General features: G+C 57.2%; 5 protein-coding genes across 13 annotated transcripts in view; 3 read left to right on the top strand and 2 right to left on the bottom strand.

Annotated features, from left to right (window-relative positions):
• The first annotated feature begins 814 nt into the window (after positions 1 to 814).
• HIPK4 (homeodomain interacting protein kinase 4) lies at positions 815 to 2,764 on the top strand. Its single transcript, XM_009510296.2, has 2 exons — positions 815 to 2,263; positions 2,618 to 2,764. Exons 1-2 carry the CDS (start codon positions 815 to 817, stop codon positions 2,762 to 2,764), a joined length of 1,596 nt encoding a protein of 531 aa, XP_009508591.2.
• Positions 2,765 to 3,141: 377 nt separating this feature from the next.
• PLD3 (phospholipase D family member 3) lies at positions 3,142 to 7,283 on the bottom strand. Of its 4 annotated transcripts, none has more exons than XM_064437361.1 (12): positions 7,155 to 7,283; positions 6,365 to 6,403; positions 5,638 to 5,688; positions 5,337 to 5,485; positions 5,062 to 5,245; positions 4,812 to 4,932; positions 4,607 to 4,734; positions 4,211 to 4,411; positions 3,984 to 4,126; positions 3,750 to 3,915; positions 3,575 to 3,674; positions 3,142 to 3,469 (listed from the first exon to the last, which is right to left on the bottom strand). In XM_064437361.1, exons 2-12 carry the CDS (start codon positions 6,389 to 6,391, stop codon positions 3,243 to 3,245), a joined length of 1,497 nt encoding a protein of 498 aa, XP_064293431.1. In that variant the 5' UTR covers positions 6,392 to 6,403; positions 7,155 to 7,283; the 3' UTR covers positions 3,142 to 3,242. The 4 variants fall into 4 exon arrangements, with proteins under 4 accessions (XP_064293431.1, XP_064293429.1, XP_064293430.1 ...); XM_064437359.1 differs by having other exon boundaries at positions 6,365 to 6,471; positions 7,155 to 7,271; XM_064437360.1 differs by having other exon boundaries at positions 3,984 to 4,123; positions 6,365 to 6,471; positions 7,155 to 7,271.
• Positions 7,281 to 13,199, top strand: C31H19orf47 (chromosome 31 C19orf47 homolog). 2 transcript variants are annotated; one of them, XM_064437374.1, is made up of 9 exons: positions 7,281 to 7,414; positions 7,920 to 7,993; positions 8,284 to 8,371; positions 8,666 to 8,780; positions 8,912 to 8,993; positions 9,217 to 9,342; positions 10,470 to 10,616; positions 10,946 to 11,016; positions 11,630 to 13,199. In XM_064437374.1, exons 2-9 carry the CDS (start codon positions 7,975 to 7,977, stop codon positions 12,125 to 12,127), a joined length of 1,146 nt encoding a protein of 381 aa, XP_064293444.1. In that variant the 5' UTR covers positions 7,281 to 7,414; positions 7,920 to 7,974; the 3' UTR covers positions 12,128 to 13,199. The 2 variants fall into 2 exon arrangements, with proteins under 2 accessions (XP_064293444.1, XP_064293445.1); XM_064437375.1 differs by having other exon boundaries at positions 7,346 to 7,414; positions 7,917 to 7,993.
• A 4,080-nt stretch (positions 13,200 to 17,279) lies between these two features.
• Positions 17,280 to 24,284, top strand: AKT2 (AKT serine/threonine kinase 2). The gene is made up of 13 exons (XM_064437363.1): positions 17,280 to 17,419; positions 18,490 to 18,618; positions 18,779 to 18,890; positions 19,089 to 19,242; positions 19,462 to 19,593; positions 20,105 to 20,170; positions 20,324 to 20,392; positions 21,017 to 21,139; positions 21,597 to 21,725; positions 21,950 to 22,164; positions 22,243 to 22,330; positions 22,427 to 22,529; positions 22,820 to 24,284. Exons 1-13 carry the CDS (start codon positions 17,374 to 17,376, stop codon positions 22,897 to 22,899), a joined length of 1,446 nt encoding a protein of 481 aa, XP_064293433.1. The 5' UTR covers positions 17,280 to 17,373; the 3' UTR covers positions 22,900 to 24,284.
• The window catches only part of VASP (vasodilator stimulated phosphoprotein), a 29,636-nt gene continuing 22,442 nt past the window's right edge, over positions 17,304 to 24,497 (bottom strand). For all 5 annotated transcript variants that reach the window (XM_064437380.1, XM_064437379.1, XM_064437376.1 and 2 more), the window contains one exon: positions 17,304 to 17,380. In XM_064437380.1, the coding sequence (XP_064293450.1) occupies positions 17,319 to 17,380 (62 nt within the window). In that variant the 3' untranslated portion in view covers positions 17,304 to 17,318. The remainder of the gene's footprint in view (positions 17,381 to 24,497) is intronic.

Here is a 24,497-nt window from a genome sequence, read left to right as displayed (position 1 = left end):
CAACCCAAGGGAGGAAAGATGCGGTTACCCAACGTTGAGCTCTCCCCTGGGGACCCCAAATTCAACCAGCATCCAGTGATGATGGAGGTCACCTCACGCTTCAATTTGGTGGGGTTTGGGGGTGAGGGGACCCCTAAATTTCAGCTGCCTAAGCTGGAACTGAGCCCCCAACCCTGCGGTGAGCAGTGAACCCTGTCCTTGAGCATGAGGGTCTTCAGGCACCCCCAGAAACAGTGATGGGGTGGTGGAGCACCACTTGCTCCCCTAGACCCTCTTTAACCCCCTTTAACCCCCCAAAAATTCCTAATCTGGCTTTTTGGGGGGCACGTTTGAAGCTTTTTTGCCCATTTTCCAGGTGTTAATATTAACCAGGGAGCAGGAGGGGTGGCAGCATTGCCTCCCCAGCCCCTTGCTCTTGGCTCAGCCAGAATAAATGTTAACCCCAAAAAAAGCCCCAACTGTGTTTATGGGGTCAGGGGGTGGGTTTTGGGGGGTGGGGATGGGTTTGGGGGGGGCTCAGATGGGTTTTAGGGGACATGGGATGGGTTTGGGGGGGACCAGGGATGTGTTTTGGGGGTTGGGGGTGGATTTTGGGGGACCAGGGATGGGTTTTAGGGGGTTCCTCCACCTGGGCCACAGTCCCTTGCGCAGGGGAGCTGTTGCTCCTGGGGATGATGTCAGCAACAGAAGGCATCGTCATGGCAATGCTGGAACTGTCAGGGCTGTTGGGGGCCAGGCTGAGGCAGCTGAGTGTCCCAAGCCCCTGTTGGGTGCTGAGTGAGGTCCCAAGCCCCTGGTGAGGAGCCAACCCACCATGGGGACGCTGGTGGTGGGTGCCGAGCACTACGACATGGTAGCCACAGTGGGGAAGGGGACCTTTGGGGAGGTGACCCAGGGCTGGCAGAGGAGCACAGGGGAGATGGTGGCCATCAAGATCCTGAAGAACGAAGGCCACCATGGCCGGGTGGCAAAGAATGAGCTGAGGCTGCTGCAGGCCTTGCGGGAGGTGGACACAGAGGAGTCACACATTGTCCGCTTCCTCGAGTCCTTCACTGATGGTGCCTGTACCTACTTGGTCTTCGAGCTCCTGGAGCAAAACCTCTTCGACTTCCAAAAGCAGAATAACTTCTCGCCGTTGCCTGTCCGGCATATTCGTACCATCACAGCACAGGTGCTGGCAGCATTGGTCAAGCTGAAGGAGCTCTCCATCATCCACGCTGACCTCAAACCAGAGAACATCATGCTGGTGGACCATGCGCGCTATCCTTTCCGTGTCAAGCTCATCGACTTCGGCTCAGCCAGCATCTTCACCGAGGTCCGCCATGTCAAGGAACCCTATATCCAATCCCGCTTCTACCGGGCACCGGAGATCTTGTTGGGGTTGCCCTTCTGTGAGAAGGTGGACATCTGGTCTTTGGGTTGTGTGGTGGCCGAGCTTCACTTGGGTTGGCCACTCTACCCTGGTGTCAATGAGTATGACCAGGTCCGCTACATCTGCTCCACCTTGGGGCTACCACGGGGTGAGTTGCTGTCTGCCGCCCGGAAGACACGGTCCTTCTTCCAACGAGTGCCACATCCCACTGGTTCCTGGCAGCTCAAACCACCAGTCGAGAAGATGGTTAAGCCAACGGAGAGAAGGAAGTACATCTTCTCCTCACTGGATCAGTTAGCAGCGGTGAACATCCGCCTGGCATCTTATCCTGGCCAGGAGGTGCTGGCCGAGCGCTGTGACTTGCATGGGATGGTGGAGCTGGTCAAGAGGATGCTCACCTGGGACTCACACGAGAGGATCATGCCCAGAGCTGCCCTCAAGCATCCCTTCATCTCCTTGCAGCAGGTAAAGTCCAGCTTCGAGGCCACCCGATACTACCAGCTCTGCCAAGAGGACTTGAGGGCATCCCGTAAGGATGCCGGCACAGGTGAGATCTTCCCGGGCATGGAGGAAGGTGCCTTCATCCCCAGCAGCCGGTGCATCGTCCAAAGGGCCGTCACCCAAATGGCTGAGCTTAGCCTGGCTGAGCCGGTTGGGGACACCGGTGACAAGAGCCAGCAGGACATCTGCCAAGCCCCCATCCCCACCCACTATGGCACCCGGCACCACAGGCATCACCGACGTCCCAAGATGGACCCCACCGCTGGTAACCTGATCATGCTGGGGTCCCCCGGTGGATGGGAGCAGCGTGGCCACTGCAGCGGCGTGGTCTTTGGTAGCATCATGGAGCGGAACCTGCCTGGAAGACCATACACCTCGCCCCACGCCAAGGTATGGCCTCAGGCCGGGGGTCTGGCGCAGGGACTGAGGGCTCTTGGGCATGGGTGCTCTGGGACACTGGGTGCTTGGGGTCCCTTGGGTACTTTGTGTCCTCCAAGTGCTTTGTGCCCCTGGATGCTTGGGGTCACTGGTGCCCCATGGCCCCTGGTACCCCACATCACAGGTACTCGGGGCCCCTGGTGCCCCCACATCATGGATGCCTGGGGCTCCTTGGTGCTCCATGTCCCCTGGTGCCTCATGTCATGGGTGCTTAGGGTCCCTGGGTGCTCCAGGTCCCCACCAAGGGGTGGGGACCCCACCCATAAGTGCCACGCACCCCCTCCCCACGCTTCTCCCCTCCTGCAGAGAGCTCCGGTGACATGGCGTGACCCCAAGCCCCCACCTCCTATCCCCATCCCTGAGGACGGGCTCCAGGAGCCGGACTGGGGCCCCGCCGCTGTAACTGGCATGCTCCTCCCAGCACAGAGCCGGCAACACCCACAGCACTGCTGAGCCTCCACAGCAACTCCGGCAAACACCCTGGCAGCCGATAGCTCACCAAAGACCTTCCTCCTCCTCACCTTCGGTCACCCCGACCAGCAAAACCCAGCTCCATGCTGGTAGATGAGAACGTAGCCAGGGAGGCACCGGGATGTGCTGTGCTGGGTGCTACCGGCACTGGTTGTTGCAATGATCCCCGAATAAATGGTTTGCTGACAGCTGAGCATTTCATCTCACTCTTGACCGGGATGGGTTTGGCACTGCCGGGACTTGAGGGGTGTCCCGGCTTCCCTCCCAGTGCTGGCATGGCATTTGGCAAAGGCCCGGTGCTCCCCATCGCCACAGCGTGGAGGGCCCTCTAGCTCAATAACAGCAATGCAAAGTCCAGAAAAAGTCTTTTTTTTCTGGTTTTTTTCCCCACATTAGAGTGGGGCAGCTGAATTTGGCACAGACAGAACCCATGGCTCACCAGTGGTCTGTTCCCTGGTGCCTAACGGGAGCCACAGAGGCTCTCCCACCGCTCGGCATTGCTGATGTCGGTGCTGTACTGGGAGCTCCAATCCCGCTCAAAAACCGCCTGCAGCTGCTCCCGGATGGTGCCGGATCCGGCAGCAGTGCTGGTGGCAGTGCCAGCACCGGGTCGGCTCGCAGTCTGGTTCACCACCAGCGCTGATCCTGCCGTCCGCGTGAAGTAGTCACCAGACCAGTTGGACGTCCCTGCAAGGAGATTTGGGGGAGGCCCCCAAAAACCACCCCCAAGCCACCATCACCAGCAGCTGGCGGCAACTCGCATGGCAGCACCGTCACTTGCGCCACACTCACCGATATATGCCGCCTTCTCTGTCACCATGTACTTGTTGTGGTTCACCCGGGCATAGGGGATCTGGGCTTGCGCCGCACTCGCCGGCACAATGAAAAGCCGCTGCAGGGGGCAAAGAGACCATCACCCACTGAAACATCACCCACCAGCGCACCGCGGTCGCGCTGCAATACCCACCACCTCCATGCTGTAGTGGGTCTGATTATCGGTGACAGCAGCAAGGGATTTGAGGAAGGGGAACATGGTCAGTCGGCTGTGCCGCCAACAACCTGCCAACAACCGAACCTTGACCTGGCGCTCGAAGACGGCTTTCCGCAGCTGGTTATCAATTGCTGGCCAAAATCTGGGGAGGGAAAGAGGTTAGGCATCACCGGTGCCGGCAAGCCAAGGTTGGCCTAAGACTGTACAAACCTTTCGGGGTGGGAGAATTCGGTGGTGGGTAGGTAGCTCATCACCGCTATGTCCACGAAGTCCTCGGCAGCATCGATGACGCTGAGGAGGGCACTAAGATCCTGGGTCCGACCAGCGGCACAGAGAGCCGGCGGGGAGCTCTGCTGGAATCATCAGAGATGGATCAAGCACCAGCACAGCCACTGCTCGGTACCAGCAAAACAAACTACCATGGATTGGGGACATACTGAGAAGTAGACGGTGGCATCGGTGTCATTGAGCTTCAAGTCCAATGGTGTCTCCATGTTGAAGGTCGTGGAATAATTTGCTGGCCATGGTACCGGGATGGAAGCACCAGGAATGCCAAGAGCCCAATAAGCTTCAAAAATTTTGCCTAAATCTTTGGCCAAGCAGCTGCAGTTGTAGACAGCAGTGCCGAGCTCCTTCACCTGTGGCGAGCGGCACAGTGGCACTGTCACCGGGCAGTGCCATCATCCCTCCCCAATGCCCTAAGTCCTGTCTTACAACACTGAGCATCCCGGGATGGGGATGGGGACAGAGGGTTGGTTTTAGGATACCCCCAGTGCCATTCGGCACAGGTTCAGCACCATCTGGTGGTATGATGGTGCTCTCGTGCTGCTCACCTGGGTCAAAGACCTCCAGTCCATGTTTGCGCTCCCAACGTAGAGGTGGGTGCCATCAACGAGCCAAAACTTGGTGTGCAACACGCCGCCAGTGAGGCGCGGCATATCAACAGTGCGCACCGCAGCACCTGCGCGACCATGAGTTGGGCATCTCCTACTCAAAATCCCCCCCAAAAAACAATTTTGGGGTTTTTCCATCACTCACCGCTCTGCTCCAGTGCTTGGAGATCATTCAGGGGCGATTTTGCTGATGGGCGACTGACGGCAATTCGGACGGTGATGCCGCGCTGGGACAACTGGAGAAGTTCCTCAAAGATTTGTTCACCCTGCATCATGTCATTTGAGGCCAAAGAAAGCAGAAATTATTAAAAATTATGGGACAACGGCAGCCAGCACCAGGTTCAAGCACCAGAATCGGAGCTGTACCACACGTGCTGGATGCTGGTGGTGCAGACCTGGGTGGCAGAGGGTTCGTGTGTCCGTGTGTCCTCGTTGGTCATGGTCCAGTAGAAGGAAGCGATGTCCAGGCTGTGGGTGACAGTCCCCAGAAGGTTCATCCATGTGGAGAAGGTGGATGGATTCAGCACGGAACCATCACTGAAGGTCATTCCCTCCGGGATGCTCTCCACCAGGACAATCCTATGGCAGAAATTTGGTGGCACCAGTGAGATTGTAGCACCAGGATGTCGAGGGTCTCGGGGGACCATCGCCCCCCATAAGCTTGTCTTACCGGCACCCATCACTGCAGGATCTGGCATCACCACCAGCATCACTGCCAGCATCACCACAGAGGGCTGAGCTCAGCCGGAGATTGAAGAACACGAGGAAGATGAGGATGAAGAGGGTGAGGATGGCAGAGAGCAATGTGCCGTGGGAGCACTGGGATGGGGAGGGGGCATCAGTGCCCCAAAATTAACGAATAAGTTAATTAATGCAGTTTAAAGCCACCCCCAACACTGGTGGGACCCAGCAAGGGATGGCACCGGATCCAGCCAGCACCAAAGCCGGCCCCCGCAGACCAGGGGAATTACCTTCAGTGGGAAGCGGGTGGGCTGCACCCCTTGGTCCTCCAGCGGGTCCAGCTGTGATGGGGGGCAGAGAATTGGGGGGGATGGACCCTGAACCAGGGTGGGGGCTGGTTTGGGGCTAAAACCCACCCCAAAATGCCCCGGGTCCCCAGGGACAAGCACCGCCCCCCCTATATTGCCAGGAGTCCCCTGGATGGGGTGCAGGGTCGGGGTGGAAAGGGGGTGCATGGGGTGCCCCAGCTTGGGGTTGTAGGGTGCCAGGACAGAGCAGGGAGCTCTGGGGTGCCCCAGCTTGGGGTTGTAGGGTGCCAGGACAGAGCAGGGAGCTCTGGGGTGCCCCAGCTTGGGGTTGTAGGGTGCCAGGACAGAGCAGGGAGCTCTGGGGTGCCCCAGCTTGGGGTTGTAGGGTGCCAGGACAGAGCAGGGAGCTCTGGGGTGCCCCAGCTTGGGGTTGTAGGGTGCCAGGACAGAGCAGGGAGCTCTGGGGTGCCCCAGCTTGGGGTTGTAGGGTGCCAGGACAGAGCAGGGAGCTCTGGGGTGCCCCAGCTTGGGGTTGTAGGGTGCCAGGACAGAGCAGGGAGCTCTGGGGTGCCCCAGCTTGGGGTTGTAGGGTGCCAGGACAGAGCAGGGAGCTCTGGGGTGCCCCAGCTTGGGGTTGTAGGGTGCCAGGACAGAGCAGGGAGCTCCAAGACTCCCAGTTTGGGGTCTCAGGGTGCCGCCAGCATCATACCTGCTTGTAGGCGCCATCAGGCTTCATCCTGGCGTGACGCTGGAACAGAACAAACCGGATTTCTCCCAACATGCCAGGACAGGTGAGGCCCCCGGGGTGCAGCTCAGCTGGAATTTTTGGAGAGACCTCCAAAAACCCGGGCGGGGCAGAGGCTTTGCCAGCTGACTCACAGGATCAGAGTGGTCACGTGCCCTGACCCATTCGGGACAGGGAGGGGAAGTGCCTGGTCCTTCCCCCCTCCCCCCACCACTGGGGATGAGCCACCCTGGGAACAGGGTGGAGCACCCCAATTTTGGGGTGCAGACCCCTGCCACCCTGCTGGGACACCTCCCCTGTGCCTCGGGGACCCCACAAAAAGGGGGTGCTAAGTCCCAGGGATCAGTCCCCCCCAAGCTCTGGCCTGTTTTGGGGAAGGGGGTTAGGGTTGGGTGGGATAGGGGTCTGGGGTGGGGGGGTTAATGCTTGGTTGAGTGTCCCTCCCTGGGCTCAGCTGGATTTGAGGGGTTCAAGGCTCTGTTTCGGGGTTAATACGATGTTTAGGGATGGGTTTAGGGCCAGGATTAGGGCAATGTTTAGGGGTTGTTCAAGGCCAGGGATATTTTAGTACCAGGTTTAGGGCCAGGGCTCAGCTTGGGGCTGGGTTTAGGTCTAAGGCCAAGCTTAGGAGCAAGTTAAATGGCCAAGGACTTGTTTAGGGCCGTGTTTAGGGCCAGGGCCCAGCTTAGGCCCGGGGCCCCGCTCAAGGCCGCAGCTCCCGGGGCTGCCGGTGCCCCCCCCCGGCCCCCCGTACCAGAGACGCCGGCGGCCGCGGGGGCGCCTGTTCCCGGAGCCGCCCGCGGGGAGGCGCTCTCGATCCTCCAGCGGTCTATAGTCGCCCCTCCCTTTTCCCCCCTCCCGCGCCGCCGCTGCCTAGACCGGCCCCGGCCCGCGCGACTGGCGGCGCGCTGGGCCGGCCGGCGAGGTCACTTCCGGCGCTCCGTGACCGCTGTTTCCGGTGGGGCCCAGCCGGCGGCTGGTGGCGGCGGAATGGGGCGCAGCGGGAGCGGAGAGGTGAGGAGGGACGGGACGGGACAGGACGGGACGGGAGGGGGTGCGGGGCAGGAGGGGGGTCGAGAGGGGAGGGGAGGGGAGGGGAGGGGACCGGGAGGGGAGGGGCTGCGGAGCAGGAGGGGTTCGGGAGGGGAGGGGGTGTGCGGCGGGAGGGGGTGCGGGGCAGGAGGGTGGTCGAGAGAGGAGGGGAGGGGACGCGGGGCAAGAGGGGATCGTGAGGGGATGCGGAGCAGGAGGGGGTCGGGAGGGGAGGGGGTGTGGGGCAGGAGGGGGTCGGGAGGGGAGGGGGTGTGGGGCAGGAGGGGGTTGGGGGGAGGAGAGGGGAGGGGGTTGGGGGGCAGGAGGGGGTCGGGAGGGGAGGGGTTGGGGTGCGGGGCAGGAGGGGGCGTGGGGCAGGGAGGGCAGGGCAGGAGTGCAGGCAGGGAGGCAGGCAGGGGGCAGCTGCAGCTCTGTCCCTGCCTGTTGGCCATAATGGGGGCTGCATGGCTGCTCTCTCGCCCAGCAGGCTGCTCCCGCCACCCCCACCTAGGCCTGCACCCTCGTCCCCTGGCTCCTCCACCATGGTGTCCGTCACAATGGGTAAGGGACATTTCCCTCTCTGCAACCGTGCCCCCACCCTCCAAAATCATCCTAAATTGCACTAAAACCCTTCAAACTGCATATTTTCATCTGGGAGACTGTCCCCACCCCTATTCTCCACTGCCGTTCCAGGAGCCGTTGTCCTCTCCAACCCATTAGTTGCATGACAGACAGCTGTGAATGCCCAGAATGAGCCTCTCAGCTGGCACCTGCTGAAACCTAGGCAACTGCCCCACCCTTTTTTCCATATCCCCTTGATTTTACCTTTTCCACGTTTTTTTTTTTTTCAGCAACATCAGAATGGATTCAGTTTTTCAAGGAAGCTGGGATCCCTCCAGGCCCCGCTGTCAACTATGCTGTCATGTTTGTGGATAACAGGTGAGATCAGCAATGAGGCAGCGCCTTTTTGTCACATCTTTGGGGAAAAATATCACTGAAAGATCCCCCCCAATGAGGGGGAAGGAAGGAATTAGTTAATTATCCTACTCCTTAATTAGTTGTGTTAGTTATTTGTCTGCACTGAGTTTCTTTTTTATTATCAGTCCTGTTTCTATGAGGGTGGTGGTGCCCAAACCCAGGTTGGGGTGTCATGGTGCACCTCTCTTAAGGCTTAATTAATCAGAGCTCATAACGAGGGGAGACCTCATTAAACTGGGTCTTTCCTCACCTCAGGATCCAGAAGAACATGTTGATGGATCTGAACAAGGAGATCATGAATGAGCTGGGCATCACAGTGGTGGGAGACATCATCGCCATCCTCAAACATGCCAAAATCGTGTACAGGCAGGTATGGTAATGCCGACACCGCCATGGGTAAAGCCTCGCTGGCTCATTTAGCAGCAAAGTTTTGCCTCGAGGTTCCTCGTTCACCTCCAAAGAACCCAAAAGGAAACACTCCTCCATGTTTTCTTCCTTCAGGAGATGTGCAAGGCAGCCACTGAATCACTCTGCCCTGGTTCCCCCAACGTTCAAGCTGAGCTGCGCCGCAATGCCAACAGTGGTGAGCACAGGCGGGAGGTTTCTGGGAGGTTAAATCCCTTTGCTTGATTTACGAGGTGGATTAATTATCTTGAAAATGGAGAGCTCAGGCAATGGCTGCCTTCCCCACAATCCTGGGGAAGGACAGCTCTTCAATTTAGCTGACGAGACGGACACCTGTTGCACTCAGTGAAGTCCCTCAGGGTTTAAAACCTCTCCCTCGCTGTGCTGTCCTCCCCTTCCAGCTGCCAGCCGGATGATCGCCAACAGTTTGAGCAGAGACTCTCCTCCCACCAGCCCCCTCCGACAGAGGCCCCACGCCTCCAAAATCTCCGTCACTGTCTCCAACAAACTGGCCACCACGAAGGCAGGTAGGGAGGGCAACAGATTCTGGTGGAAACAAGACCAGAAGTTGCTTTTTCCTTTCTATTTCCCATTAAACAGTCCCCCACTCAGGTCAAATTTTAACACCCGCTTTGGATCTGGCTGTGGGTTTCTTGAGCTTATCACACAACATCCTTGTCTCTGAAAGGGAGAGACACGGATTTGAGGGGTGTATCCCTTGGTGGGCAAGGGATTGGTTGGATGGTTGCACTCTGGCTCGATGGCTAGGTCGGGACTGGTGACGAGTGGGATCTCTCAGGGGTCCATACTGGGACCAGTATGATTTAACATTTTTGTCAGGGACAGGGACAGTGGGATCGAGTGCACCCACAGCCAGTTTGTGGGTGACGCCAAGCTGAGAGAGGGATCAATGCTCCAGAGGGAAGGAATCCATCCAGAGGAACCATGACAGGCTGGGGAAGTGGGGCCCACACCAACCTCATGAAGTTCTGCAAGGCCAAGTGCAAGGTCCTGTGTGAGTGGGTCCAGAGGAGGCCACAAGAGTGGTCGGGGGGGCTGGAGCACCTCCCGTACGAGGACAGGCTGAGAGGGTTGGCGTGGTTCAGCCTGGAGAGGAAAAGGGTGTGGGGGAGGCCTTAGAGCAGCCTTGCAGCACTTGCAGGGGGCTACTGGAAAGGTGGGGGGGGATATCTTTATCAGTGGGTAGAGACAGGATGAGGGAGAATGGTGTTAAACTGGAAGAGGGGAGATTTCCATTAGCAGTTCTTGGCTGTGAGGACGGTGGGACGCAGGAACAGGCTGCCCAGAGATGCTGTGGGCACCCCCACCTTGGGAGCATTTAAGGCCAGGTTGGACGGGGCTGGGAGCAGCCTGATCCAGTGGGAGATGTCCCTGCCCATGGCAGGAGGGGGATGGTCTTTAAGGTCCCTTCCAGCCCAAAGGATTCCGTGGTTCTGTGGCTGGGAGTAGCTAGAGGCAGTGGGAGAGGGTGTTTGCAGAGCCCCAATGTTGCAGGAGATCTGTTGGTGCCAAAGCAGCTGGTCTCAGAGCTCACTCCAGACTGGGATTGCGCCCAAGCGCTCATAAAACCCATCCACCCCCCAAGTCTTGTTGGAACGAGACCTCTCAATTTACTCTTCCTTTGTCCCACTAGGATTATGTGACACGGCAGATGAAAATCCAACAATCCCAGTAAAACGCCGCCGGGTAACGGCAGAAATGGAAGGGAAATACATCATCAACATGCCGAAGGGCACCACGCCGAGGACAAAGAAAATCCTGGAGCAGCAAGCGGCCAAAGGTACCAGTGGCGGGTTTCGATCTTCATTTTCTCTTCCAGAAGCCCAATTTAGCCCCAGTTTAGTCTGTTGTTACAAATCCCATGAGGATTTTAATATCCAAGGATATATTAACTCACCGTGAGCCGTAAAGGTGCCGCTCACGTCTATTTAAGCCTCAGGAAGAAGGAGACGGGTGGCTGTTCACACGCTTTTGTAGAGTGGATTTTATTTTGCTGGGTGCCCTGATGGTAGGCCGGGGCTGAAAAGCTGCCAGCCCTTGGCAATGACCCACTGTAGCTTCGTTTTCCAGGGAAAGCTCAAAAAACCCACATTTTCTTGAAAACTGCAGGTCTGCAGAGGACATCCGTCTTTGACCGACTGGGAGCTGAGACAAAAGCAGACATGACCACAGGAGGGAAGGTGAGAGGGCGTCAGTTTTCAGCTGCAGCTTCGTTTAGCCATCACTCTCAGCAGCTGTGCCAAACCCCACCGAGATCCTGACATGAGGTTCCTCTCCCCGAAGATTATTTCAGGATTTGCAGCCACCCGCTCACCGCGGAGGGGCTGAAGGAACCTTGAAATAACTGGAAAATGGTGGGGAAACACCGGGGAAAAGCAGGATGGAGCCACCAAAGACGAGCGGATCCCCAATCCCTGGGTGATCCCCATCTGTGCTTCTATTTTGTCTGCTTTAATGGGAAATACAGGAGGTTTTTTCCCTTCCTCTGGAGGTAAAAACCTCAGCATGGAAGTCTTGGGGTGCGCAACACATTGCAGGCTCAGCTCTCAAGAAAAATGAGAGGGAATATGATTTTACGGGTGATTAATAGACCTGTTTTATAGCCTAGTCGTTAATTTAATTGCTGCAGGCATTGTTTTGCATCATTACATCCCAAAACGCTTTGTGGGTGAGGTCAGCATCCATCTTGCCTCTGTCACGGTGGCAGAATTCAGGGGGTGAAGGGGAGGGTGAATCGAGCACCCAAAATGGGGGCGCAGGTGCTGATGGGCTCCCTCCCGCCTTGTCTCCCAGCCCACGGGGGTCTTCAGCAGACTGGGTGAAACCTTGGGGACCGATGGGGACAAAGCCACCGAGAGCGATGACGACTGCTCTGTCCTCCAGTACGCCGGGGTCCTAAAAAAACTCACCAAACCTCCCCGTAAGGAAAGCAGCGAGCCGGGAGGGACCATCAAGGCAAAAGCCACCAGTTCAGAAGCCAAACCGGTCACCGTCACTGCCGCCATCCAACGGCTCAGTCACAGGAACGCCACTGGTATCCATACGGGAGTGAAACCGCAGCTGCAAGCAGCATCCAAAATCGGTGTCATCAGCATCGCTGCGGTGCCGGTCGAAGCCCAGGATGGCAGCGTGACCAGCACGAAGGATAAAAGCGAACCTGGATTTCGGGTGACGATCAAAAGGACCTGGGGGTGCGGGAAGGTGAGCAGCACCAGTGAGAACACTGGCGCCCAGATGGACAGCGCCGGCACTGTTAGTGTCTTTAAACGGCTGGGGAAGAAACCAGATTGATCCCGCGCCGAACGGGATGTCCCAATGGTTTTTTCGCTTGTCCTGTCCCCTCCCGATGGTCGCCGGCTGTCCTCCGTCCCACTTATTCACCCTCAAGAACCGGGAGAGTCTCACCCTGCCTTCCTCCTCGCTAATCCTATGGGGAGACACTTAATCTCATGGTGAAAGGTTTAACCCCACAGGGAAACACTAATCCCATGGGAAAACAGCGGAAGGAAGAGGGGAAAAGCCCTTCCTGCCAGATTTCCTGCCTGCCGGGCATCCCTACCTGCTCCTGCCCACAGAACCGTGGTGCGAGGTGCAAGGCCAAATCGTTGCTCTCCAATTCCTATCAGCATCAAAACCTCTTTATTCCCCACCCACCCTCCTCTGCAGGTTCTTTCCTGTACTCAGGAATTCAGACCTGGAGAATTCCATACAGAGGGTTTTTTTTTCCTCTGTTTTTCCTGTTTTTTTTTTTTCCTCTGCAGGTGTTTTTCCTCTATTTAAGAATTTGCACCAAAACAACTCTAAATAATCATTACGGAGGGGCGGCTTGCTCTGGGGTTTCTTCATTTTTAAGGATTTCGGAATCAGCCTACAAAAAAACCACAAAACCCCAAAAGCTTCAAAAACAAAAAACCTCGGGACTCAAAAAAATCCCAAAATTGCCTTAATTTAAGCAACACCTTCAATCTGCCACTCGCAGTTTTAGACTTGCGCTGGTCCCGCCATGAAACCTAAAATGGCCACTGTGGGTTTTTACAGAAATTATTTATTTCCCCCAGATTTCTTTGATGACTGGGGGCACTGGGTCACCCCATGCCTGTCTGGTGTTGCTGCAAACCCTGAAAAGACAGTTTTTCTCCCCAAAATAAAGGCAGCAGGGGCGGAGGCAACTGTGTGGCAAGTCAGGGCTGTGAGTCTTCAATAGGAAAACCCATTAATTTCTTTTGCCCTGTTTTGGGAGGTTTTCTTTGCGCTTTGGGCGTTGTTTGGTGTGTGAAAATGAGTGGGTTTTTCCCAATTTTTGGCTTTCTATGTCACCCGCCAGCCCGCGGGGGAGCTTTTTGCAATAAAGCGTGGAAATAGCTCTTGTTTGGTGTCGATCGAGCCCCTCAGACTGTGCCCGGGACCCCCAGAACTGTGCCAAGTGGCTGAGGCCAGAGCAGCTCGGTGCACCCCAGGGTGGGGTGGGGGGCAGCACACCCCAGAGAAGGGGTACCCACGCCTGGTGGGCATCAAGCAAGCATCGCCCCCTCGTTCCTTGGCCACGCGTGGGCGGCCGGAGTGCGAATTTACACGGATGTATTTAAATTTATGAAAATGAGAAGGAACGGGGGGGGGCATCTAACACCCCCACGAGCGGGGTGGGCGCCGCGGGCGAGCTGCGCGTGCGCGGTGGGAGGAGGCGGGCCCGCCCTCTCCCACCCCGTGCGCAGGCGCGCTGCCCCCGTGACGCAGGCGCAGTCGGAAGCGGCGGAGCGGCGCCTGCGCAGTGCGGCCCCTGGGAGGCGAGTGGGGTCCTTCCCTCTCTGTCCCCCCTCGACCCCCCCCCCCCTCCCCGACCTCCTTCCCGTCCGTCTCCGCTTCCTGCGTGCGTGGGCCCGCAGCGGGCGGGGTTTCCGGGAGCGCGGGCACCGTTGGGGCTGATAAGACGGAACGGGGAGGGGGGAGCCCCACCGCTACCGGGATGAGCGTCGGCAGCCGGCCGGGCCCGCGGCGTCCATGACAGGTGAGGAGCCGGCGCTGATCCCCCCGCGCCGCGCAATGGGTTCGCCCGTCCCCCGCTGGGCGCCGCGCGGAACGCACCACCCGCGCCCCTCCGCCAGGGGTGCGCAGCGCCGCCCCCCCACCTCCCCGCGCGCCGCCCAGTGGACCCGCCCGTCTCCTGAGGGGCGCTGTGGGGACCATACCACCCGTGGGATGGCGGGGGACTCAGGGAGCGCCCCACCGTGTGCCCGCCCGCCGCGGGGCTGGGAGGGGGGGCGGCTCTGTTTTTGGGGTCGTTGGGCTGGGGGGCTCGAAGAGGGCTGTCCTAGGGGCCTGAGATGGGGGGCCCAGGCAGGCTTGGGGGGGAGCCTATTTAGGGGGATGACATGGGGGGCCTGTCCCGGGGCGCTGGCAGGTTTGGGGGGCCTGTCCCAGGAGCCGGGGGTGACTAGTAGGGGCCTGTTCCAGGGGGCTGAGATGGGGGTTCTGGCAGGTTTGGGGGGACCCTGGCAGGCTTGGGTGGGCAGCTTATCCAGGGAGATGACATGGGGGGGGGAGTTGTCTGTCCTAGGGCCCTGGCAGGCTTGTGAGGGGCTGTCCTAGGGGCCAGAGTTGGGGGTGACTGGTAGGTGCCCTGGTAGGCTTGGGGGGAGCAGCTTATCCAGGGGGATGATATGGGGGGCCTGCCGTTGGGCCCTGGCAGGTTTGGGGGGGGGGGGCTGTCCTAGGGGCCTGAGCTGGGGGTGACTGGTAGGGGGCCTTTCCCAGGGGCCTGAGATGAGGGACCTTGGCTTGGGGAGGGGAGGGCAGAACCTTATCCAGGGGGTATTTTTCAACATGCAGGGTGTGTGCTAGGGCCTTTGCAGGCTGGGGGGGGGGGGTGTGCTATATGAGGATGCTGGCAGGCTTGGAGGGTCCTGTCCCAGGGGGTTGCAGTGGAGGGGTTTGGTGGGCTCCTTGTGGTCCTCTGGGGTTTGGGGGTTGTCCTTCACCTGGTCAGAGCTCTCTGCAGACTGGGGCATCTCTGCTGGCTGCTGGGCTGTGCTAGGACTTCCCCCCCACCCCATATCCCCCCCTCCAGGGAGGAGCAGCAGTACTGGGGGACCCGTCTGCCTTCCCAACCACCCCCTGAGCGAGCCCAGCCAAGTGCTCTGCCCCTACACAGCCCCATGCCCACCTCTGTGGTGGAGGGGGAACCTGGCACGCTCCCCCCCAAGCCAGGCCATCCCTGCGGCACAGCTTTCAGCAGCAACACCCTTCAGACCTCTGAAAGCTCCTCACCGCTTGTCCCCGGGACAGGATGCGCGCCGCTGCACTTCGAGATGCAAATCTTCTACGGTGCTGCTTCTCAGATGGTTTAAAGTCTCCTGAATGCACCTGAAATGGGGCTTTTTTGATGTTTTTTTTAATCACTGCTTTTCAGTGCATGCCTAGAAACTGCTCTCACTGTGGGGCTGTCGGGTCCCTCGGTGGCAGATGCAATCCCCATCCGTTGTTGAAAATAACCAAAACGATCAGGGTACGGAGAACTTGCCTAATGACCCCTGCTTGCTCGCGCTCTTCGTTAACCCTCAGGATCATATTAAAAATCCTCCAGTGCCTGCAAGGACGAGGAAACCATGACAGGGTTTAATGCTCCGAGCTGCTGGTGATTCCTGAACTGTGATTCTCCTGCTGTTGTAATTATCCTTAAACACACCCAAAAAGCAACAATTTTGTTTGGGTTGTTTTTTTTTAAACAAATACCATTTTTTTTTTCATATTGCTGTCAAAGGATGACCTGGTGTTGGCTCAGAGAAGTCCACAGGCTCTGAGTTTGAGAGCCTTGCTATCCTGTGCTTTGCACAAAAATATAGTCAAAGGTCAGGTGCAACCAACTGAAAGCCTTTAATTGCAGCTGGGATAATTAGCGTGATGTAGAAACAAGCCCCGGATGTGAAGGAGTGATGCCTGGACCTCACTGAAAACATCTTTGCTCACCACTGGATTTGAAGGCTCATCATGTCCTGACCGTGTTCTACTCACCTCGATGCCACGGATGCACTGGATCCATGTCAAAGCTTGGCTGTGGCATGAGTCAATCCCAAAGTCCTGCAATCTCTGTCCCTTTCAAACAGCTTGCTTAGGGGCTGTTTTTCACAAAATTTGGGGAATTTTTTTTTATTAAAGCCTTCTGTGACCTCATTTGCATCCGTGGTCTGGATCCCTCGTGGGACACTTGCAGTGGGCTCAGTCTCTCTGGGTCAGCTCTGAAATTAATTGGAGCCCTTTTCTGCAGCAACCATTTTATTTCCTTTTTAATTAACATTGATGAGTTCTTTACCAGAGCCCATCTGGTAGCAAATCCATACGGAGACTGACCCTGCAGTAGCTGAAGAAACATTAGCTTCGTGCGCTGCTAGGTCCTGCCTGTATTTGTTCTGCCCGAGTTGCCTGGCTGCCTACCCCACAACCCTGCCCACTGCTGGGTGAGCAGAGGAGCCCCAGGGGCAAGCAAGTCCCCAAAATCCTCCCCTGCATCTGGGATCACAGGAGCATCCCGGGATGCTCGTGGTGGGGGTTTCCTATCGGGAAGGCATGGGACAGTTTACAGGAGTGAGGAAGGGAAATTATTTCCCTCCTGCCTGCCATACTTCCCTTTGGAAACCCCCTCATCCCTGCGGCAGGGGGAGTTTTAAAGATTAAATCAGAGCTTTTAAAATTAGGCTGGAGGTTTGGGAGTTAGGCGGGCGTTGGGATTGATCCAAGGGGATTGGAGGGGAGCAGGAGCTCCATCAGGGTAACACCATGCCTGGGGAGCTTGTCTCAGGCTGCTCTGGCTATTGCCTTTCTTCGGACACAGCAGGAAAACCCTAAACCCTTGCGCCCAGCCATAAATTTATGGGGTTGGGTTTTATTTTACCCTGATGAAAGCCAGGGGCTGGTGGAGGGACAGCAAGCTCAAGGTGACTCTGGGGAAACCTGAGGTGGGGACAATCCCCTCCAGCTACCACTGGGACATGGCACATCCCCCTGTCCCACCGCCGCCTCCCATCCCAGGATTTTGGAGCCTGGGGAGTTAATCCTGTCAGGTGACCCCGATTAATTTTTCTCTAGCTGTTTGTTTTGCAAGGGACCATGCCCCCCCCCACCCCCTGTGAGCTTGTCCAACCCTCCAGAGGCTTTTTAATCCCTCATCGCACAGCGGCCAGGTAAAGGGACGATGCCAACAAACCTGCTCCATCCTGGCACCTCCAGGTTTGCAAGGCTGCCACGCTGACTTTTAAGTTTTGGGGGTGGGTTTTTCTTTTTTTTTTTTTTTTTTCCTCTGGGAAACTAGAGCAGCAGAGGAGTTTTTAACTGGCACGTGGGGGCGGCTTCATGCTGAAACTAGCTGCCTCCCCTCGAGGGAGGGAAAAGAAAAGCATTGGGAGCTTGCTGGCTTTCTTTGAGCATCTCTCTCTTCTCCTGCAGGTCGTCTCCACTCTCGCCGCTCCTCCCGCAGCCACTGCTGCGGGCGTTAGCCACTTCCCTGGTCCTGTGGCAGAGAGGGTGTTAGAGCCTGCGGCACCACCATGAACGAAGTGTCAGTCGTGAAGGAGGGCTGGCTGCATAAGAGAGGTGAGGGAGGCGAGCCGGGGAGCTGGCTAAGTGGCAGTGGCATCCCTCCAAGGCTGGGTCACCGCAGGGAATCTGGCACTACAGCTGCCGCTGGGAAAGGAGAGCTCCGGTTTCCAGTTACTGGTGATTTTAACCTTTCCCTGGTGCAAATGCAGGCGGCTCTCCGCTTCCCCTTGCCCCAAAACAGGGAACAAGGCACCTTGGCACCGCAGGGCATCCTGAAACTCACCAGTGTTTACCCTTTCAGCTTTCTCCAGCTCGGGGCTCAGCTCAACAGCTCTCCTGGCAATCAGCAATGTCGGTTTGCTGGCATTTGGTCTGTGCCACAAGCAAATGCTCTGGCAACATCATTTTTAATTGCTTGCTGTGGTGGGAAGCTGAAGGGCAATCCCAACATCTCCCCACAGACCCTCTAACCTGGTTTGCCATGGTGGCCCTGCAGCAAGACCCCCAGACAGCCCTTTTATTTTTAGCCGTACGTACGGATCATCACAGCATTGTAGCAGCTGCACACATGGGGTTTTATTTTTAGACCCATTGAAGGTGGCTCTTATTTTTCCTTCCCTTGCTGAGGGTGGTTTGCAAGGGGAGCAGGCATGAAAGCCATCTGTCTCCAGCCACCTTTCTACTACGGGTAGCCCAGCCAGATCCCTGTGTCCAGCAGGTTCGTGGATTCCTCCTTCTTCTAGGCAAATATAGCCAGAGAGAGGGAAGCCAGGGCCTCCCTCCAATGCTGTGTCTTTATTCAGAGCTGCCAAGGCTGCTTCGGGTCAATTTTGGAGCTGCTGAGGGAAGCATGAATCTTTTTTGCTCTGTGTTCCCTCAGAGCAAGCATGTTTCAGGCTGACCTGCTGCTCATGCCTCTCCTAAATTACAGCAGCTGGCTGCGTTTTGCAGGAGCTTCTCCAAAGCTCCTAGAAACAGCCTGAAGAAAAACATCTGCTTAATTTTCCATCTACGAGGGGTCCTTCTGCTGCTTAATTTGCCAACTTGGCAACGAGACCCCTGCTGCGAGGGGTCCTTCCCTGAAAACCCATGCACCATACCCTGTTCCCCCCACTCTCTTGCAGGAGAATACATCAAAACGTGGCGTCCCCGGTATTTCCTGCTGAAAAGTGACGGCTCCTTCATCGGCTACAAGGAACGGCCAGAGACATCCGACCACAGCTTGCCACCTCTGAATAACTTCTCAGTAGCGGGTATGTCAGTGTGGGCAGCTTTGGGGCTGTCCGCAGTTACAAGCTGGCATCGAGCAGGGTGTCTTCGTTCCTAGTGCTGTTAAATAAGGTTTTGGAATGAGGATATTTGACCCCAAATCATCCTTTTCCCTTTCTGTCATTTATTTTCGAACCTTCGCAGAGTGCCAGCTGATGAAGACTGAGCGGCCTCGGCCCAACACCTTTGTTATCCGATGCTTGCAGTGGACCACGGTCATTGAGAGAACCTTCCACGTGGACTCTCCTGAAGAGCGGTAGGCGCGTGGGATGGCCCCTTCCTTTGGGAATCAGGGATAAATAGCTTGTTGCGTTGATGTTAGCTGGAGGAAAGCCCCAAAATCTCTTGGTTGTGACTCCCATCCACCTGCCTGCAAAGCCTGGAGAGGTGGGCACAGCCCCCCTCAGTGATACTCATCACAGCCCTGTGCTGCCAATCCCCTTTTTCTCCATAGCGAGGAGTGGATGCGAGCCATCCAGACAGTAGCAAACAGCCTGAAGAACCAGGAACCGGAGGCAGACACAATGGATTACAAGTGTGGAACTCCTAATGACAGCACTGGCGCCGAGGAGATGGAGGTGGCCATAAGCAAGACCCGCGCCAAGGCCGTAAGTCACCCCTGGCGTGGCACCGTCTCTTGCTACAAGCGGGATTGCGGTGGATTGGGACCGCCAAGCAATGAGGGAGGCTTATGGGATAAACCTCATTCCTGTGGTGTCCACTGTCACTGGGATAATCACGAGTGAAATAGCTCAGAAAACCCTTTCCCATCCTGACCTCACTTGCCCATGCCGCAAACTTACCTCTGTCTCCCCGTTCCTCCCCAGACCATGAATGATTTCGATTACCTGAAGCTCCTGGGAAAGGGCACTTTTGGCAAAGTCATCTTGGTGCGGGAAAAGGCCACTGGCCGCTATTATGCCATGAAAATCCTACGGAAAGAGGTCATCATTGCGAAAGTACGTGCTGAGCCCCAGCTCACCCAGAGGGTGAAGGGTAAAGTTGGGAGCCGGCAGGGCATAAGGGATCATAGAATCATGGAATAGTTTGGGTTGGAAGGGGCCCTTAAAGGTCACCTAGCCTAACCCCCCAAATGTTGGGATGGTTTCAAAATGTGCTTCCGAAGAGCCAAGCAATGGCCAGCTCCTGCTGTGCTCTAAATGCTGGGGGATTCCAGGAATTGCCCTTATTTCAAAACCCCAGGCCTGTGTTGTAACGCATCGTTGGGTGATACCGTGCCACCCACTCACTCACCTCTTGGGGGATACGATGCGGACACATCCTCTGGATGATCCGGCCGGTGAACCCTTCACCCCCACAGGGATGAAAACGGGGCGGAGGTTGGCACTTTGAGCTCCCATCCATTTTTTTTTCTGAAAATAGTTCACAGAAGGGAAAAAAATCTCTGATTTTTCCATAAACAATGGGGAGTAAATGGCGCTTAATTTCTCCTCATCTTCTCATCTGCAGGATGAGGTGGCACACACTGTTACAGAGAGCCGGGTGCTGCAGAACACCAGGCACCCCTTCCTCACCGTAAGTACGGGCTGGTGGCAGCGAGGGAGCAAGCGGGCGGCAGGCTGGGATGTCTGGCATCCCCCGAAATGACCCTTCCCCTCCCCTCCCCACCTCCACCAGAAGTGTAGAGCCCCACAGCTTCTCCAAGACCTTTTTGTTCCCCTCTTGCAGGCGCTGAAATATGCCTTTCAGACGAATGACCGGCTGTGCTTCGTCATGGAGTACGCCAACGGCGGAGAGGTGGGAGCTTAAGGTCCAGTGCTTCCTCCGGGGCTTGGAAGGACCCTGTCCGCATGTTAAATAGCTGTTTTCAGCTAGTTAGTGGACAGCTTATTCCACGGTCTCCCCTCAGCACATGTTTTGGGAGGTAGAGCACCCGGCTCTCCTTTTAGACAAGCTCTTCCCTTGCCTTCATCGCACTTGATATGGCAGCGAGGCCATTGCGTGCATGAAGCAACGCCCCGGGGGAGGCAGCAGGACCCCTGGGTCTGCCCTCCTCATCACCCGGGAAGCTGCGGACGCTGCAGCACCTCCAGCCATTGGTGGCTCAGTTACCTTCCGCCTTGCACTCACATCCCACTTCGTTTCTCCACCCCAACACACTTTGCTCGTGAGGGGGGAGCGCAGCCAGCGGCACAGCCCCTCAGCCAATGCACAGCGGCGTTTTCCCCCCAGCTCCTGCTGGCAGAACAGAGTGGGGACCTGTCAATATCTTGACCACTCAAGGCGAGAAGCTTAGGACATGTGTAACTGTGTTATCTGCGCACTGAGAGCGATTAACCTGGGTTTCACTGTTTTGTGGGTTGTTTTTTTTTTCATGCAGTTGTCGATCAGCTTGTTTGTCTTGTTTTTCTTTCCCTGAAGCTGTTTTTCCACCTCTCAAGAGAACGCGTCTTCACAGAGGACCGAGCCCGTTTCTACGGCGCAGAAATAGTCTCTGCACTGGAGTACCTGCACTCCCGGGATGTGGTGTACAGGGACATTAAGGTACCAGCCTGGCAGCAGCAGCGTCCCTAAGCAGTGCCTGCACTCTGTCTTAGCGCCAAACAATTTGAATCTTCCTGGGTTGGTGCCTGGGGGTGTGGAGTTGCTCCCAGCTCCCCTAAAAATCACCCTGAGGGGCTTTGAAGGGTTTCAGCCAGCAGAGTGTCATGCTCGCTTGATGAAAGCTGCCTTTCTCTGCTGCTGCTCACTGTGGGTGGTGAAGAGCCACTTTCCACCTGGGTCTGGGGACGTTTTCACACATATTGTTGCAGGAGGAAGGGGGCAAGCTCAGCTTCAGCAGAGCGAGTTTGACTCTGCCCTGTGGGGAGGTGTTACCCTCATCCCCATCACATGGCAATGGATCAAGACCCCAACCACCTGATGGAGCCTTTTGGGGAGCGGCATCTGTCCCATGCTCCTGACCTTGCTCAGCTCTGAACCTTTTCTCCCACCTTTTCAGCTGGAAAACCTCATGCTGGACAAAGATGGCCACATCAAAATCACTGACTTTGGGCTCTGCAAGGAAGGCATCACAGATGGAGCCACCATGAAGACCTTCTGCGGTACTCCTGAGTACCTGGCTCCAGAGGTACCGAAAGCATTCCTGCAGCCAGGCTTTCCTGAAAACTCTTGGGCCAAAGAGGTTTTTTCTGTGGAGGTTATTCCCAAAGACCAAGATGGCTGCGGCTCAGTAGGGGCTTTTCCAAACGCTTGGGTTGCAGGAGTGGTTGTACTGAGAATGGGAGTCCCTGGTGTTGCTGCCTGGTTCTTCGGCCTTGTCAGTGCCATACTCTCCGTCTTCCCCCCACACAGGTCCTGGAGGACAACGATTACGGCCGTGCCGTAGACTGGTGGGGCTTGGGAGTTGTCATGTACGAGATGATGTGCGGCCGCCTTCCCTTCTACAACCAGGACCACGAACGCCTCTTTGAGCTGATCCTCATGGAGGAGATCCGCTTCCCTCGTACCCTCAGCCCTGAGGCCAAGTCCCTGCTGGCTGGGCTGCTCAAGAAGGATCCCAAACAGAGGTGTGAGGGTCTGCCGGGGATGAATGGGGGGACCGTGGAGCTACCAGCAGGTCCGGACGTGCCCCTCTGTGCCTACAGGCTCGGCGGAGGTCCCAACGATGCCAAGGAGGTGATGGAGCATCGCTTCTTCGCCCCCATCAACTGGCAGGACGTGGTTCAGAAGAAGGTAGGAAGGGAAGGGAGCGCTTTGGGGGTGGGGGGGGCGAGGGGGCAGGTGAGCACTTGGCACGCTGCTGGCAAACAAATTTCTGGTGTCTGTCAGCTGGTCCCGCCATTCAAGCCCCAAGTGACGTCTGAGATTGACACACGGTATTTTGATGACGAGTTCACCGCCCAATCCATCACCATCACCCCACCGGATCGCTGTGAGTGCCAACGCTGCCCAGAAATGGGGACCCCCTTGTCACCTATACCCCTTCCCCTCGTGCAACCTCAATTTTTCCTGTCACCATTGTGGTGGCAGGTGCCACCTGATGGGCTGGTGGCATTGCTGTCACACCTCTATAAAAGCTTGAGGTCGCTCTCACTGCCTGGCCACGGGCAGCTTTGGTGGCATTGCTGCTGCAGGAGGGAGAGGGAAGCTTCTGGACGCACCTGGGGGCCTCCGTTGGTGGCTCCCTTACCCTCAAACCCTTCCCCATCCCTGGCTTTGCAGATGACAACATGGGCTCCCTGGAGAACGACCAGCGGACACACTTCCCCCAGTTCTCCTACTCTGCCAGCATACGGGAGTAACCAGCAGCAGCAGGATTTGGCCTCTGAGGAGGAGGAGGGTTTGGGGGCTCGCTCGTAGCGGGGGGCATTTCTCTTCCATGCCCAGCAGAAGGGGGGGCGGGATGCTGCAGCTCGCCGCGCCGCAGCACCTTTCGGAAGCCATACCCCTACCAAGTGCTCTTGCTCTGCGGCTCCCGCCGGCACCGAGCCATGCCTCCTGCCCCCGGCCTAGGACTGCTTGGATTTTTAATTATTATTATTTTCATTTTTTAAACTCCTAGAAGTGCTCGCAGCTTTTTAAACCAACTCCCACTTCCCCACAACAGTGGCCTTGATCCCCTGGAAGCTCGGCCAGCCCTCTGCCCAGTAAAACCCACTGCTCCCAGTTGGGGGGAGGCTGTTTTGACAGCAGAAGAAGGGAGGGGGGAACCCTGCCCCCCACCACCCACCCCATGGCTGGGAACCAATGCCGGCTGCCCCAAGGAGGTGGGTGATGACAGGACAGGACCCCCGCAAGACCATGGCGGGGGACACATTTCAGCCCCTCACGTCCTCCTGGCTCTGCTTTGAATGGAACTGGCAGTGACTGAAAACAGGCTCTACCCTCAGCTTGGCACTGCAGCGGAGGGGACTGCCTCAGCCCTGCATCAGCAGCACGGCCCTAAGGAAAATGCCATCCTAACAGCAATAGTTTGGCTTCTCTGGTGCCTTAAAGCCAGGAGCCACGGGGATGCCCGGCTCAGGGACCCTGGCCACCTCCTCTGGCATCCTCACGGGATGACGGCGTCACTGGAACCAACACCCTTTGGTCCCGACCCGGTGTTGCAGAGGGACAGGGCTTTTCCTGCCGCACCACTGGCTTGGCATCTGCAGCTGCTGGTGTCGGGACTGGGTTTCTTCTCGCACACGCTGTTGCCGGGGATGGATCAACACCCAACTGCTCCATGGATGCCTTCCGGTCGAGGCCACTATCACTAGGGCTGGTGGCTCCAGGCCCTGCTGGTGGGCCCCGGCATTCAGGGAGCGTTGCCTTCGCCACAGCGCCTGCACCGACAAGCCGGGCCAGTGACAAGCTGGACTTGCCGCCACCGCCTGGCATCTGCTGGCACGGCTGACACCAGAGCCGTGGTTTAGAGGTAGGAATTTGGTGCCTGGTGCCACTTTGCCGTAGGGAGGAACCAAGAAAAGTTGCTTTTTCTTACTTAGATCCTAGTTGCCCAAAAATCAGTTGAATTAACTTAAAAATACTGGCGTGGTGTGGCGTGGGGGTGTGAGACCCCGTAACAAGACAGCAGTGGACATGGTGGCCCGTCATCCCCAGCGTGGTGGCAGTGACCCACTGGCAGCTGTTGCCTGCCCTCGTATTTGTACGGTACAAGCAATAAAATGGGGGTTTCTTTTTGGTTTTTTTTTTTTTCTTCTTTTTTGGAGGAACTGGGATCTTGGGCTATTTGTGGGGGGAAGGGGAGGCTGGGGGAACCTGGCTACCACCCCGGGGGACCCTGGCGCTCCTGTGGCCTCAGGGATGTGCCCCAGAGTCCCTGAGGATCCCAAGAGTCATCCCTAATTGCCCTTGTACTCCCTGGCATCTATCATGTGTCCCTGTCCCCAGGGGCATC

Source organism: Phalacrocorax carbo, chromosome 31, assembly GCF_963921805.1.
Source record: "Phalacrocorax carbo chromosome 31, bPhaCar2.1, whole genome shotgun sequence".
Lineage (NCBI taxonomy): Eukaryota > Metazoa > Chordata > Aves > Suliformes > Phalacrocoracidae > Phalacrocorax > Phalacrocorax carbo.
Note: the sequence above shows the minus strand (reverse complement) of the source record. Positions and strands in the feature narration are given on the sequence as shown.

Bases quoted from the DNA above. Each gene is read 5' to 3' on its own strand.
- HIPK4 (XM_009510296.2), top strand. From the start codon at position 815: ATGGGGACGCTGGTGGTGGGTGCCGAGCACTACGACATGGTAGCCACA. The intron at 2,264-2,617 runs GTATGGCCTCAG...CCCCTCCTGCAG, and splicing joins ACACCTCGCCCCACGCCAAG to AGAGCTCCGGTGACATGGCG.
- AKT2 (XM_064437363.1), top strand. From the start codon at position 17,374: ATGAACGAAGTGTCAGTCGTGAAGGAGGGCTGGCTGCATAAGAGAG. The intron at 18,619-18,778 runs GTATGTCAGTGT...GAACCTTCGCAG, and splicing joins GAATAACTTCTCAGTAGCGG to AGTGCCAGCTGATGAAGACT. The intron at 18,891-19,088 runs GTAGGCGCGTGG...TTTTCTCCATAG, and splicing joins GTGGACTCTCCTGAAGAGCG to CGAGGAGTGGATGCGAGCCA.
- C31H19orf47 (XM_064437374.1), top strand. The intron at 8,372-8,665 runs GTGAGATCAGCA...TCCTCACCTCAG, and splicing joins GTCATGTTTGTGGATAACAG to GATCCAGAAGAACATGTTGA. The intron at 9,343-10,469 runs GTAGGGAGGGCA...TTGTCCCACTAG, and splicing joins ACTGGCCACCACGAAGGCAG to GATTATGTGACACGGCAGAT.
- PLD3 (XM_064437359.1), bottom strand. From the start codon at position 6,436: ATGTTGGGAGAAATCCGGTTTGTTCTGTTCCAGCGTCACGCCAGGATG. The intron at 4,127-4,210 runs GTATGTCCCCAA...TGATGATTCCAG, and splicing joins ATGCCACCGTCTACTTCTCA to CAGAGCTCCCCGCCGGCTCT. The intron at 3,470-3,574 runs GTGAGTGTGGCG...ATCTCCTTGCAG, and splicing joins AGAGAAGGCGGCATATATCG to GGACGTCCAACTGGTCTGGT.